Source organism: Trichosurus vulpecula, chromosome 3 (assembly GCF_011100635.1).
Source record: "Trichosurus vulpecula isolate mTriVul1 chromosome 3, mTriVul1.pri, whole genome shotgun sequence".
Classification (NCBI taxonomy): domain Eukaryota; kingdom Metazoa; phylum Chordata; class Mammalia; order Diprotodontia; family Phalangeridae; genus Trichosurus; species Trichosurus vulpecula.
The window spans coordinates 303,322,327-303,336,569 of record NC_050575.1 but is presented as its reverse complement, the minus strand read 5'-3'; the positions used below and the strand labels follow the sequence as shown (position 1 = coordinate 303,336,569).

General features: G+C 36.5%; 1 protein-coding gene across 1 annotated transcript in view; it reads right to left on the bottom strand.

Moving 5' to 3' along the window:
* ZMAT4 (zinc finger matrin-type 4) overlaps positions 1 to 14,243 on the bottom strand; it is a 338,331-nt gene that overhangs the window by 236,189 nt on the left and 87,899 nt on the right. Inside the window, exon 2 of the mRNA XM_036749995.1 lies at positions 7,143 to 7,232. Within this exon, the coding sequence (XP_036605890.1) occupies positions 7,143 to 7,232 (90 nt within the window). The remainder of the gene's footprint in view (positions 1 to 7,142; positions 7,233 to 14,243) is intronic.

The following is a 14,243-nucleotide window of genomic DNA, read 5'->3' as shown; positions in this document are numbered from 1 at the left end:
CCACAACCATTCCTCAGTAGAGAAGTGATCAAAGGATATAAACAGTTCTGAAAAAATTACAAACTAGTAAAAAATATTGAAAATTCCCCACATCACTAATAATGAGGAATTTTATTCAAGACAATTCTGAAGTTTCACCACAGATCCAGCAAATTGGCAAGGATGATTGCAGATGGCAGTAGTCAATGTTGGTGAAAAGATAAGCACACTAATGCATTGTTTGTGGAGCTATGAATTGGTATATTCACACCACTATTCTGGAAAATAATATCATTATGCAAATAAAATGACTAAAATGACCATACCCTTTGAGTGAAGGGCTCCACTATTTGTCATATATGCCAAGGTCATCATCAAAAGGAAAGGTTCCATATAGACCAAAATATTTGTAGTAGCATTTTTTGTGGTAGCAAAGAACTGGGAACAAAGTGAATGTCAGTCAATTGGGGAATGGCTAAACAAATGGTGGTATGTGAAGATAATGGAGTATTACTATGCTCCAAGAACTAATAAGTGTGATAAGAAGCGCTGAAAGACTCATAGGAATTGATACAAAGTAAAGTAAACTTTGCCAGGAAAACAAAATACGCAATGATAAAAGCAATGTAAATTGAAAAAAAAAATAAAGAACACAAAATAAAGCTGAATTTGTGAAATTATAACAAATAATTTGTCATTGTTCAGTTGCTCAACTGTATCTGACTCTTCATGAACCCATAGAGCATAGTACAACAGGTCCTTTCCCCCTTCCCAATCTCTCAAAGTCTGTACAAATTTCCATCACACTATCTATGTACCTCATCCTCTTACATCTCCTTTTCCTTTTTGCCATAACAAATAAGCTTGCTCCCAAACAAGAGATAAATTTTCCCCTGCCCCTCTTCCTAACTGTTCCTGACTCTCTCTGACTTTTAAAACTATGACTCCTTGCTGGGTATCTTCATACCTTCATTCCTCCTCCACCCCAGCTCTATTTGTGTGTGTGCTGTCTTAACCCCATTAGAATGTAAGCTCCTTAAGGGCAAGGATTAAGTGAGAGAGAGATGGGGCTGGGGGGGGGGGGGGGAGAAACCCAGGTGATATAAAAACAAAAGATATCCATAAAAACCTAGGGTTGGGTTTTTTGTTTGTTTGTTTCTTTGTTTTGGCAAGAAAACCAGATTGAGCTGAGTGGAATAAAGAGTACTCATGGGACCCAAGACCATAGACTTAGGCAGCAAATCAACTTCCAGGTGCTGTAATTACTAGAACACTTTTTTCTCATATCATATTTAAGTACTTTGCAATTTCTACCCAGTGATCCTAGTGCTGCCCTTTGTGGCTAAGCAGAACATTACTAATCCGTCTTTCATAAGACAACCCTTCAAATACTTAAAGACAGCTAAAGGTTTATATTCTCTAAACAATACAAATTTCTTGAAATGTTCCTCCTATGGCCTGACTTCCTATGCTCTTACCAGCCTGGTGACCTTTGCCCTTCCTGTGAAGCTTTTAAGCTTCACATCTAGTCCTAGGTTTCAAATCCAAGAGCAATTTCCATGATTTTAAAAGTGAATTACTATAAGAGAATCAATTTCCAAAAGGCCACTTGCTGAAAGGCCATGAACCCTCTTATTTTTTACTTTCAAAATGATGAAACATTGCAAGGGACTCTTGAAGGAGATTGTACAGTTTACACCACACAGAGACCTCCATGAAGAGATATGACAACTACTTAATGAATAACTAAAAATTCTATAGCATTTTAAGAATTATAAAGCACTTTCCAAATGATGACTGTGTCAGGTTAGGTAACCCAAGTATTGTAGTCACCAAATCAATTAGTAAGCATTTATTAAGTATCCACTGTGTTCTAGACACTGGGGATACAAAGACAAAAAGGGAACGATTCCTAGTCTGAAGGATCTTCCATTCAAATAGGCAGGACAACAAGCACATATATAAGCATATACAGAATAAATTTAAAGAGAATAAATACGAAGTATTTAATTATAAAGTAGTTTGGGAAATAAGTCATAAGTAATTGGAAGATATCAGGAAAGTTTCATGTAGAAAGCAGTATTTTGAACTGCATCTTGGTGGAAGAGAGGTATTCTACAAGATTAAGCTAAGGAAGGAGCACATTCTATGCATCAGGGATGACCAAGGCAAAGGAATGGCTATAGGAAATAAGAAATGGAGCACAATGTGTGAGGAACAGAAGAAAAGTTTGGATGGATCACACAGTGAAGAGGAAGTAATGCATCATGAAGATGGAAAGTTATGTTGAGGCCAGGTTTTTGAATGCTAAACAGGGCAGTTTATATATTATCCTAGAAGTAAGAGGAGGACACTGGAGTTTATTGAGCAAGAGAGTGAAACAATCAGTTCTACACCTAAGAAAAATTTCATTGACAGCTATGTGGGAGATGAGTTACAGAGGGGAAATATTTGAGACAGGGAGATCAGTGAGGAGTCTTGCGAAATAATCTAGGTGAGCAGTTATGAAGGCCTGAAGTAAGGGGGTATCACAGTGAGTGGAAAGAGTGGGTCAGGTGTGAACTATGTAACTATGTTGGGGTAGATATGTATAGATTTGGTAATTGGATATTGAGAGTGAAGGAGAGTGAAGAGTTGAGGATGACAAGAGGTTACGATTGTGATCAACCTTTTTTCCTTAGAGAGAAAAAGGGAAGCTTAGAAGAGGGGAATGTTAGAAAAGAAAGATAACGAGTTCTGTTTTAGACATGTAAATTTTGAAATACCTATGGATTATCTAGTTTGAAATATCTAATGGGAAGGGCAAAGACAAGATAGCAGAGATCTCTAACACAACTCCATAAAATCTGGAAAATGTACCAGACTGAGTCTTGATTGGGAAAACTAAGGAAAATAAAAACAATCACAGTGAGTTATATTTCTAACCATGGACATCATAGGGGAACTGAGAGACCTGAAGAGAGTGGAGATGAGGGCTAGCCAGGAGTGTGCCACATGGGGTATTCCAGTGTTCAGAAACTGAAAGAAGACCAAGACTGTGCACTAGGGCAAAAAGAGGTCCCAGACCCATATAGATTTCAGAAAAAGAAACTGGACTAGCTATAAATAAATGCCCAAGGCAGGGGGGGGAACCCATGACCAGATAGATTTACAAGAAATTCTATTAAACATTTAAAAAAACAATTCCAATATTACATAAGCTCTTTAGGAAAAAAAATGGGAAAATAAAGGGTTTCAACATATGCCTTCTATCATACAAACATGGTCTTAATACACCTATATTCCTAATGCCTAATGATTAAAAAATTAATAATAATATTAGCAAGGACTCTACAGCAATATATCACAAAGATCATACTCTATTCCCACGGATTGGATTTATATCAGTAATATAGGATTATTTCAATATTTGGAAAAAAATATATAGCCATAATTGACAATATTAATATCATGAACAACAAAATCATGTGGTTATATCAATAGATACCCAAGAAAGCTTTTGATAAGATACAACACACATTTGTTAAAAAAAAAAAATGGAAAGCATAAGAATAAAAGGATCTTTCCTTAATGTGATAAGTATTATATATCTGAAACCAAGAGTCAGCATTATCTGTAATAGGGAATTAACTAGAGGTTGTTCTTATAAGATTAGGCATAAAGCAAAGATGTCCATTGTTATCATTACTATTTGATACAGTACTAGAAATGATAGCTTTAACAATAAGACAAAAGAAGGAAAGTGAGGGAATAAGCACAGTAAAAAAAAAGAAACAAAATTATCTCTCTTTTAGACAATATGATGGTTTAGAGATCTTTGGAGAGTCAACTAAAAATCTAATTGAAATTATAATAATAGCTAACATTTATATAGTGATTTAAGCTTTGCAAAGCATTTTAAAAACAAGTATCCCGTTGAAACAATTAAAAACTTTAGCAAAATTGCAGGATATAAAATCAACCCACATAAATCACCAGCACTTCTGTATATTATCAACAAGATCCAGCAAGAAAGATAGAAAAAGAAATTCCACTTTAGATAACTATGGAAAATATAAAATATTTAGTATCTACATATTCCTAGATACAAACAAGCAGTAAAGAAACAGAAAGATTAATAATACCATGTAGAGATACACAACATATAATAGCAAATGAACCTAGAAGCCTAATGAAAAGCCCAAAGATACCAATTACTGGATCAAGAACTCACTATTCAACAGAAACTGTAAGGAAAACTGGAAAGCAGACTGACAGAAATAAGCTATAGTTCAATATCTCATGCCATATGCCATATACACTATACCAAGATAATTTCCAACTGGGTACTTGGCTTGGACACAAAGGGTGACATCATAAATAGATTAGAGATGCAAGGAAGAAGTTGCATGTAAGATCTGTGGATAGGGGGAAAGCTCATGCCTAAATGAGAGTTAAAGGTGATCACAATGGATAAAATGAACAATTTTGATTATGTGAAATTAAAAAGATTTTGCAAAAACTAATGCAGCTAAAATTAGAAAAAAAATCAGTAAATAGGAAAACAATCTTTGCATCAAGCTTCTCTGATAGTCTCATTTCTAAGATATACAGAAAATTATTCAAATTTATAAGAATAAGATCCATTCTCCATTTGATAAATTGTTAAAGGATATTAACATGTAGTTTTTAGAGGAAGAAATCCAAGCTAACAATAGATAAATGAAAAAAATGTTCTAAATCACTAACATGCAGAAATGTAAATTAAAACAATTCTGAGGTAACATCTCATGCCCTTCAGATGGGCACAATAGACAATAAAAGGAAAATGACAAATGCTGATGGGGTTATGAAAGCGGGTACATTAATGCACTGTTGGTGGAGCTGTGAACTAGTAAAGTCATCTTGGAAAGCAATTTGGAACTATGCCCCAAAGGCTATTGAAATATGCATACTCTTTGACCTAAGTGATACGACTGCTATTAAGTTTATACCCCAAAGATAACAAAGATAGAGGGAAATAAACTATACATACATTAAAAAAAAGTTTTATAGCAGCTTTTTGTGTGGTGACAAATAATTGGAAACTGACTGATGGGGTTTTATTAACTAGGGAATGGATGGACAAGTTATGGCATAGAAGTGTGATAGAATACCATTGTGTTGGAAGACATTTGATGAGGATAGTTTCAGACAAACCTATGAAGACTTATATGAACTGATATAGGGCAAAGGCAGCAGAACCGAGAGAACAATTTGTACAATAATAATGATACTGTAAAGACAAACAATTATGAAAGACTCAGGAATACTTATCAAATACAATGACTCGCAATGCCAGAGGACTCATTGTGAAACATTCTTTCTACCTCCTGAAAGAAAAGGGATGGCCTCAGAGTACAGAGTGAGACATTTTGTAGGCATGGTCAATATAGAAACTTGTTTCGATTGACTATACATGTTTTTAATAGGGGTTTTGTTTTCCTGGCTTTCTCAATGAGGGTGTGAAGAGGTAGGAGGGAGAGAGGGCGGATTTTCATTAGAAAATAACTGATATTAAAAAAATTGCAGGATTGAAGTTCAAGAGAGACTGAGGCTGGATATATTAATAGAACTCTGAGTTATCTGCAGAGAATTGACAATTATAACCATGGGCACCATTGAGGTCACTGAGAGAGGATAGAAAGAAAAAAGAAGAGGGACCAGGACAGTTGGCAATACCCACAGGCCATGACATGACTGATTCTGGAGTGGAGGGAATTGAGGAACAGAAATGTTAAGTGACGTGTCCAAAGTTAAGTTTCCAATCCAGGTTTGAATTCGGGTAACTTCAAATCCAGGGATCATTCCATGATATCAGACATCTTTACACATTATCTTTCTTTCTAAGCACAATACCCACTCTTTACATGGCTATACCTGAGCAGATCACCCCTATTTTGAGGCATAACAGCATTCCAACAAAACAACACTAATTTGAATCCTCTTATGCTATGTCAAAACATCATCCTTTTTCCAAAAATGCAAGAGAAATCCCCATGCTCAAGATACTAGTGCTTATAGGCCATAAGCTTGGGCCTGCATTCTGGCTGCCTAAAACTATGTATGTCTATAGAAGCCAGGAAACAGATTTAACCAAGATGAATTAGGGCTTCCCCAAATGGTTTTAGGGTAACACTTCTCTAGTAAATATCAGTCTTGCTGCAACTAAAAATTGATGAGTCAGGCAGGCAGCACAGTGGGTAGGACACTGGATTGGAAACAGGAAGACTCAAGTTCAAACCCTGCTTTAGACGCTTATTAGCTATACGATTCTGGGCAAGTCATTTACCTCTCCCAGTCTCCATTTCCTCAACTAAAAAATACGTATAATAATGGAATCTTTCTCCCGGGGTGTTGTGAGACTCAAATGAAATAATATTTGTAAAGTGTTTTGCAAACTTTACAATACTCTGTAAATGTTGTTGCTGTTGTTCTTTTTATAAATTAAGTTGTTTCTTTGAGAGTAGAATGATGCAGACTCAGAAGACCTGTGTTCATATCCTAATAGCTTCAATTTCCTCATTGGTAAAATGGGGATAATATTCCTGGCTCTACTTACCTCCCAGGGCTGGTATGAGAAAGCCTTAAAGAGCTTCTTTTGAAATGTGAGTTCTGCCTCTGGTGAGCTTTGGTCTTTCCCCTGCCTGTCTCTTGCTTTGTATTCTGACTGTATTTTAACCCTCTCTGTGTCTCAGACCTTGCCTAGGCTTACAATCTCTTTATGGTCAAACTATCCTTTCATTCCATTGCTCCCAGGGCCAATTCATCACAAGGTCGCAGTTACTATTCATGTTTATTAGTCTGTGAGTCCTATAAGAGCCAGGATTATATTTTAGCTAAATTCTGCATCTCTGTCAGAGTCCAAAATAATATTCTGCATGCAGCAGGCACTTCATGAATGTATGTTGGCATTATATGTTATAGTGATGATGTGCTCTGGCAGACAAAAAAAGACCAGGTACATATGAAATGTTTTATATTATGTTTAAATGAAAAGTATTTCTATTTACTTAACATTTCGACTAATCTGAACACGGCCTTCAATTAAGATGATGATTTAAAATATCAACGGGGGTAAAAATGACTTTTAGAATATTAGGCCTAATCAGCAATGGAATCCTCTAGGTGCATTGTATACTCACATTTTCTGATCGCAGCTTCTTGGCTGGACACCCACCATCTATAGGGTGGAGCATGTAATAAAGTCGGACTTTGCTTGCATGTTTTCGACTCTGTGAAAGAAAATTGAAAGCATACATGGGTGAAAAGGGGTTCCATAACCATGGCAAGATAAGAACAAAAATACCAGTGAATTGTAAAGATTACAGGATTTGGAGTCAGAGGGTCTAAGTTCAAGTCCCAGATATGCTACTTGCTGTCTCTTATAACCTTGGTAAAATCACTGAATCCCTTTTGGCCTCAGTTTCCTTATCTGAAAAATGAAGGTGACTAAGTAGATGTCATCTAAAGTCCCTTGTAGTTTGATATTGTACATCCTTTTTGTTTCTTGCAAAGCACTTCCCTACACACACACACACACACACACACACACACACACACACACACACATACACACACACATACACACACACACACACACACACACACACACATACAATCTCACCTGAGTGGCACAGTGGATTGAGCACTGGACAGGAAGTCAGGAAGTCAGGAAGACTGAAGTTCAAATCTAGCTTCAAATGTATACTAGCTGTGTGACTGGGCAAGTCACTGACTCAGTTTTCTTAGTTGTGAAATGGGGGATATTACTATCACATACTTTCTAGGGCTGTTGTCAGGATAAAACAAGATGATATTTGTAAAGCACTTTGCAAGCTTTAAGGTGTTATACAAATGTCAGCTATTATCAGACAGTGCTACTTAGCTCAATGCTGGCACAGAGAAGGCACTTAATAGTTGTTTATTGATTTTATTATTAATATTTTACATTTATAATAAGCCCATGAAATAGGTGGTGTGGAGAGTATTGTTCTGGCTTTACAAGAAAAGGCCATGAGTGGTTAAGTGACCTTCCTAGACATCAACTTGGGAGCTGTCTTCTAGGAGTGAGTTTCTTAGGCAAGATGCCCTTCCCTCCAGGGTCTTAGGAACTTGGAATCAATATTCCAGAGTTTAAAATCCAGTTCTAACATGAGTTCTATGTTCTAGGACAAGTCACTGTTCCTTTGAACTTTAGTAACTTATCTGGAACCATCACAGAACAGCACTTCTTATACTAAGTAGCTCATAGAGTTATTGGAAGGAAAATGCTTTGTAAATCTTAAAGTGCTATACAAATGTAACAATATTATTTTTACTTGTCCTCAGTAGCAAGATATTAAGAGGCAATGGGGGAATGCAACTTCAAGAGGGTGGAGAAGATACAGTCAAATTATTAGGAGGTACGTAATCTAAGATCTATTGTTCCCTCTGTATAACCCCTTGAGCTCAGACCTGTCTCTGCCTAATAATAATAGCTGCTATTTATATAGCAATATCCACTTTGCAAGGTGCAATACTTACATTATCTCATATGAGCCTCACAAACTACAATACCTATTATCTCCATTTTGTAGACAGCAAACTGAGGCTCAGAGAAGTTATTTGATTTGAGTATAGTCACATAGCTGGTGTCAGAGATGGGATTCACACCTAGATGATACTGATTCCAAGTCCAGAATTCTGTTCGTTTAGGAGGGAACTTCCCAAAGAATTCACCTTAAGAAAGTTCTACACTCACTTTCCCTGAGAGCCTGGCATAAGCCCAGTCCAGTCCCAAAGGCCACAGGGATCTGCACCTTTTTCATCAGAGAAGGAGAAACCATGAAAGATCTTTTTTCATATGTTTACATCCAGAGAAAAAATGGTAAATCAATCCACTCTTGGAAACAATCCTAACAGTGTGACCAATAAAACAAAACAAAACCTACTGCTTTGGAGTCAGGGGAACGGGAACAAGAATTCCTGCCACTATCATGTGCTACCTTTGTGACTATGGAATTAATTTGACTTCTTTGGGCCTCAGCTTACTCATTTATATAAGGAGGGCTTTGAGATAGATGGTCTCCAGGGTCCCTGCAAGCTCTCGATTTATGATTCTATGATCAAGCCCACTAAATGATTGGTGATTAGAAAGGATGGGTTATAACAACCCACATATCATGTATAGTTTCATTTGGGCAAACTGAGACTTCTGTGACTGCAGGAATATTACCCTCCATGGCGTTCAAAGATTTTGAGTTTTAGAAGAGACCAGAGAGGTCATCTACTTCAGAACTCTCTTTTCAGATAAGAACAATGAGTCTCAAACATTTGCCCAAGATCACAGAATTAGTCAGAGGTGGAAGTAGACTCAAATCCAGGTCTTCTTTCCAGTACATCATTCTTCATCCTGCACTAAAATGCCATGTAAAATTAGCCACAAGCCCTAAGCAAATTTTCTGTACTTCTAGCTCAACTTAAAGAGAACTTAAGACTTTTACAAGGAAATTCCATTGGTAACAATTTTGGCTGAATTTGGAGATCTCTCCACACTGTACTGGTGCCAACCCTTAAAAGAGAGCTATGCAATAATGGAGATGCTATTCAAGAAGGGATGCTTACTCAGTTTTAAAAAATCAGGTTCTCTTAATCCTATATCCTGAAAATCCTTAAGGATTTCCTCACGATTCTACACATGTGTATATGGAAAGGGTTTCAATAGTCCATGATTCCAACTCATAGTTGACTAAGAATTCCCTCTTCAACAACCTCGATTATTAAAATAATAGACATTTAGGTATATGTTTATGTCCCTTACATTTCCTCTTGGATTTTTCTCCTGTCTTCTCCAAGACAGCCATTCTTAATAAGAAAGAATTTTTCAAACAAATAAATATTTTCAAAGAGGAAGAAAAGAAAAATAAATCCATAAGACTGATCAACATTTTAAAAATATCTGATTTGACAGCTCTGATAAGTAGTCACCTAGTATTCATTTGAATGCTTCTAGTGATGGGGAATTCACTACCTACTGAGGGAGCTCATTCCACTGAAGACTGCTCATTTCAACTAAGAAACGAGTTGAAACAATAACAACTTCAGCAAAATTGAAGGATATAAAATAAACCCTCACAAATCATGAGCAATTCTATATACTACCAACAAAACCCAACAACAAGAGATAGAAAGAGAAATTTCATTTAAAATAACAAGTGTCCTGCTGACTACAGGGTTGTTCACTCCCTTTGGGGCAGCTGGGTGGCACAGTGAGTAGAGCACCAGTCCTGGAGTCAGGAGGACCTGAGTTCAAATCTGGCCTCAGATGCTAGACACACTTACTAGCTGTGTGACCTTGGGCAGTCACTTAACCCCAATGACCCTGCCTTCCCCCCTCAAAAAAAAGAAAATAACTACAGACAGTATAAAATTCTTGGGTGTCTACTTGCCAAGACAAACCCAGGAATTATATCAACACAATTACAAAATACCTTTCACACAAATAAAGATAAATCTAAACAATTGGAGAAGTACTAATTGTTCATGAGTAGGCTGAGCCAATATAATAAAAATGACAAATCTACCTAAGTTAATTTACTTATTCAGTTCCACACTGATCAAACTACCAAAGATTATTTTATAGAGCTAGAATAAATGGTGTCAAAATTCAAAAGAATAGCAAAGGAATCAATGAAAAAAATGTGAAGGAAAGTAGCCTAGCCACTCAAAATTTTAAACTATATTATCGAGTGGTAATCATCAGAATAATTTGGTACTGGCTAAGAAATAGAGTGGTGGATCAATGGAATAGATTAGGTACACAAGACATAGTATTAAATTACCTAAGTAATCTAGCGCTTGATAAACCCAAAGGTTTTGGTGTAAGAACTCAACATTTGACAAAAAATGCTGGGAAAACTGGAAATCAGTTTCACAAAAACTAGGTATAGACCAATATCTCCCACTTATTACAAAAATGAGGTCAAAATGGATAAATGATTTTGACATAAAGGGTGACATAATAAATAAATAAATTGGAGGAGAATGAAAAAATGTACTTGTCAGTTTTATGGATAAGAAAAGAGTTTATGGCCAAACAAGCAATAGAGAGGATCATGGGAAGTAAAAGAGATAATTTTGATTACATGAAAAATGACAAGTGATGGAGGAGATGTGGAAAAATTGGGAAACTAATGCACTGTTGGTGAAGCTGTGAATTAATCCAAACATTCTGGAGAACAATTAGGAACAAAGTCTAAAGGGCTATAAAATTGTGCATACTCTTTGACCCAGAAATATGACTACTAGGTCTGTATCCCAAAGAGATCAAAGATGAGGGGAAAGGACCTATTTTTTTATTGAATTTATTTAATATATTTAGTTTTCAGCATCGATTTTCACAAGAGTTTGAATTACAAATTTTCTCCCCATTTCTACCCTCCCCCCCACTCCAAGATGGCATATATTCTGGTTTCCCTGTTCCCCAGTCAGCCCTCCCTTCTGTCACCCCACTCCCCTCCCATCCCTTTTTCCCTTCCTTTCTTATAGGGCAAGATAAATTTCTATGCCCCATTGCCTGTGTATCTAATTTTCTAGTTGCATGCTTCTCTCCCCTCTTTCCTTCCCACCCACCCTCCCTAAGAAGTCAAGTAATTCAACACAGGCCACATGCATATCATTATGTAAAACCCTTCCACAATACTCAGGTTGTGAAAGACTAACTATATTTTGCTTCTTCCTAATCTATCCCCCTTTATACAATTTTCTCCCTTGACCCTGTCCCTTTTCAAAAGTGTTTGTTTTTGATTACCTCCTCCCCCATCTGCCCTCCCTTCTATCATGCCCCCCCCCCTTTTCTATCTTCTTCCTCCTTCAGAAAGGACCTATATGTACAAAAATATTTTAGCAGCTTTTTTTTGTAGTGGCAAAGAAATGGAAATCTAGGGGATGCCCATCAATTAGGGAATGGCTGAACAAGTTGTGGTATATGATTGCGATGGAATTTTATGTCTTATAAGAAATGATGAGCATAAAAACCTGGGAAGACTTATGTGATCCCATGCAAAGTGAAGTGAGCAGAAGCAGGACAACATTGCACGTAGTAACAGCAACATTGTAAAGATGATCAATTGTGGAAGAGTTAGCCACTCTGATCAAGAAAATGATCCAAAGACAATCCCAAAGGACCTATGGTGGAAAATGCTATGCACCTCCAGAGAGAGAATTGGTGAACTCCGAAGGCAGATTGAATCACTTCGAAAATTTCTTTATTTTGATTATTTTATTTGATTTTTGCAACATGACTAACATGGAAACATGTTTTGCATGACCTCACATGCATAATCAATATCAAAGTGCTTGCCTTCTCAAAGATGGGGAAGGGAAAAGATCAGCGTGGAAAGAAAGAGAATTGGGACCAAAATGGTTTTTAAATTGTTAAAAAATACATGTAATTGAGAAATATTTAATGAGCTAAAATCAAATTTTGAAAAAAGAAAAAAAAGAACGCTTTAATTGTTTTCAAATTATTTTTCCTTATGCAAAGACTAACTTCCAAAAACTGCCCTTAGTTGTAACCTATGATACAAAGACAAAAAAAATCTAATCCTATTCTAGACCTTGACATACTTGAAGACTTGATTACATCCCCTCTAAATCCTCTCTTCCCCAGGCTAACCATTACCCATTTCCTTCCCCATCTCCTTTTACAATGTATTCTCCAGTCTCTTCATCATCCAAATCATTCTTCCTTTGAATGAACTCCAGCTTGTCAGTGTCTCTTCTAAAATATGCTGCAAAAGCATGAATATAATACTGAACATGTGGCCTAACCAGTGCAGAACACAGCAGGACTATGACCTATGTCATTATGGATAACACTTTGATTCTATTAATGAAGCTTAAAGTTGCATTAGATCCTTTGGCTGTTATGCCACACTGATGATTCATGTCGCTTAGCCGTAGGCAGGGTGCCCACTCACAGGAGTGTTGGTGTCCACCTTCATCTAATTTCATTCTGGGAGGGAATCATAAACCTTGGATCCAAGAGAAAGAGCCTTCTCATCTCCAGATACCAAAGGGAGTACCTAAATCTCTATTAACTAGTCTAAAAGATGTAACAAATGATCTCTAAAAGTCTCTTTCTATTCTAAAACTTTTGATCTTATGATTTACTGCCTATAATTACTTGGAAGTTATACCTGGAAAAGGAGATCTTTCCCATAGATTCTTCCACTGACCTCAGTGAAGTTCACCTCTTCCAAAAGATGCTGCTAAACGGTGAGTTAGGATGCACCTGGCTTTGAATCCTGAAACTGACACTTAATAAACATATGACCATGGACAAGCAAGACATTTCAGCTCTCTGATATCCCATTCCCTTCTTTGTAAAAAGGGGATAACAATTACTTTAGTATTTACCTCACAGGGTTACTCTTGCAAATTTTAAAGTGCAATATAATCGTAGACTATTATCATTATTATTACTAATAAGAAAATTCAGACTTAAAAAGCCACTATTTGAATTGTGGCAAGGACCTCTGAATCTCAGAGACTGGGATCATGGTCAATGCTGTCTTTTTACAGTTTTGATGCATTTAGTATGCACTTCAGGTGGCCTTCCTTTATAGGAATATTTTCATTATATCAAATTTGTCTCTTTGAAAGAAGAATATTTGAAGAATTATAACAGCTAACAATAATACAGTGCCAGGCACTGTGTGAAGTGCTTTACAATTATTATGTCATTTTTCATGATGGAAAATGCTACCCATATCCAGAAGAAGAACTATGGAGTCTGAAGGCAGATCGAAGCATGCTATTTTCACTTTTTTATTCGTTTTTTCTTTCTCGTGATTTTTCCCTTTTGTTCTCATTCTTCTTTCGCAACATGGCTAATGTAGAAATACGTTTAATGTGATTGTACATGTATAGCCTATATCAGATTGCATGCTCTCTTGGGAATGGAGGAGAGAGAGGGGGGAAAATATGGAACTCAAAAGCTATAAAAGTGAATATTGAAAAGCAAAATTAAATGAATAAGCAAACAAATAAACAATTATCATGTCATTTAACCCTCATAATAACCATGAGAGGTAGGTGTTATTATTATCCCCATTTTACAGATGAGGAAATTGGAACATACAGAGGGTAAATTACTTGCCCAAGTTTACACAGCTACTAAGTGTCTGAGGTGGATTTGAATTTAGGCCTTCCTGACTCGAGAATCTGTGCTCTATTTTTGTTTTGTTTTGTTTTTGGAGGGG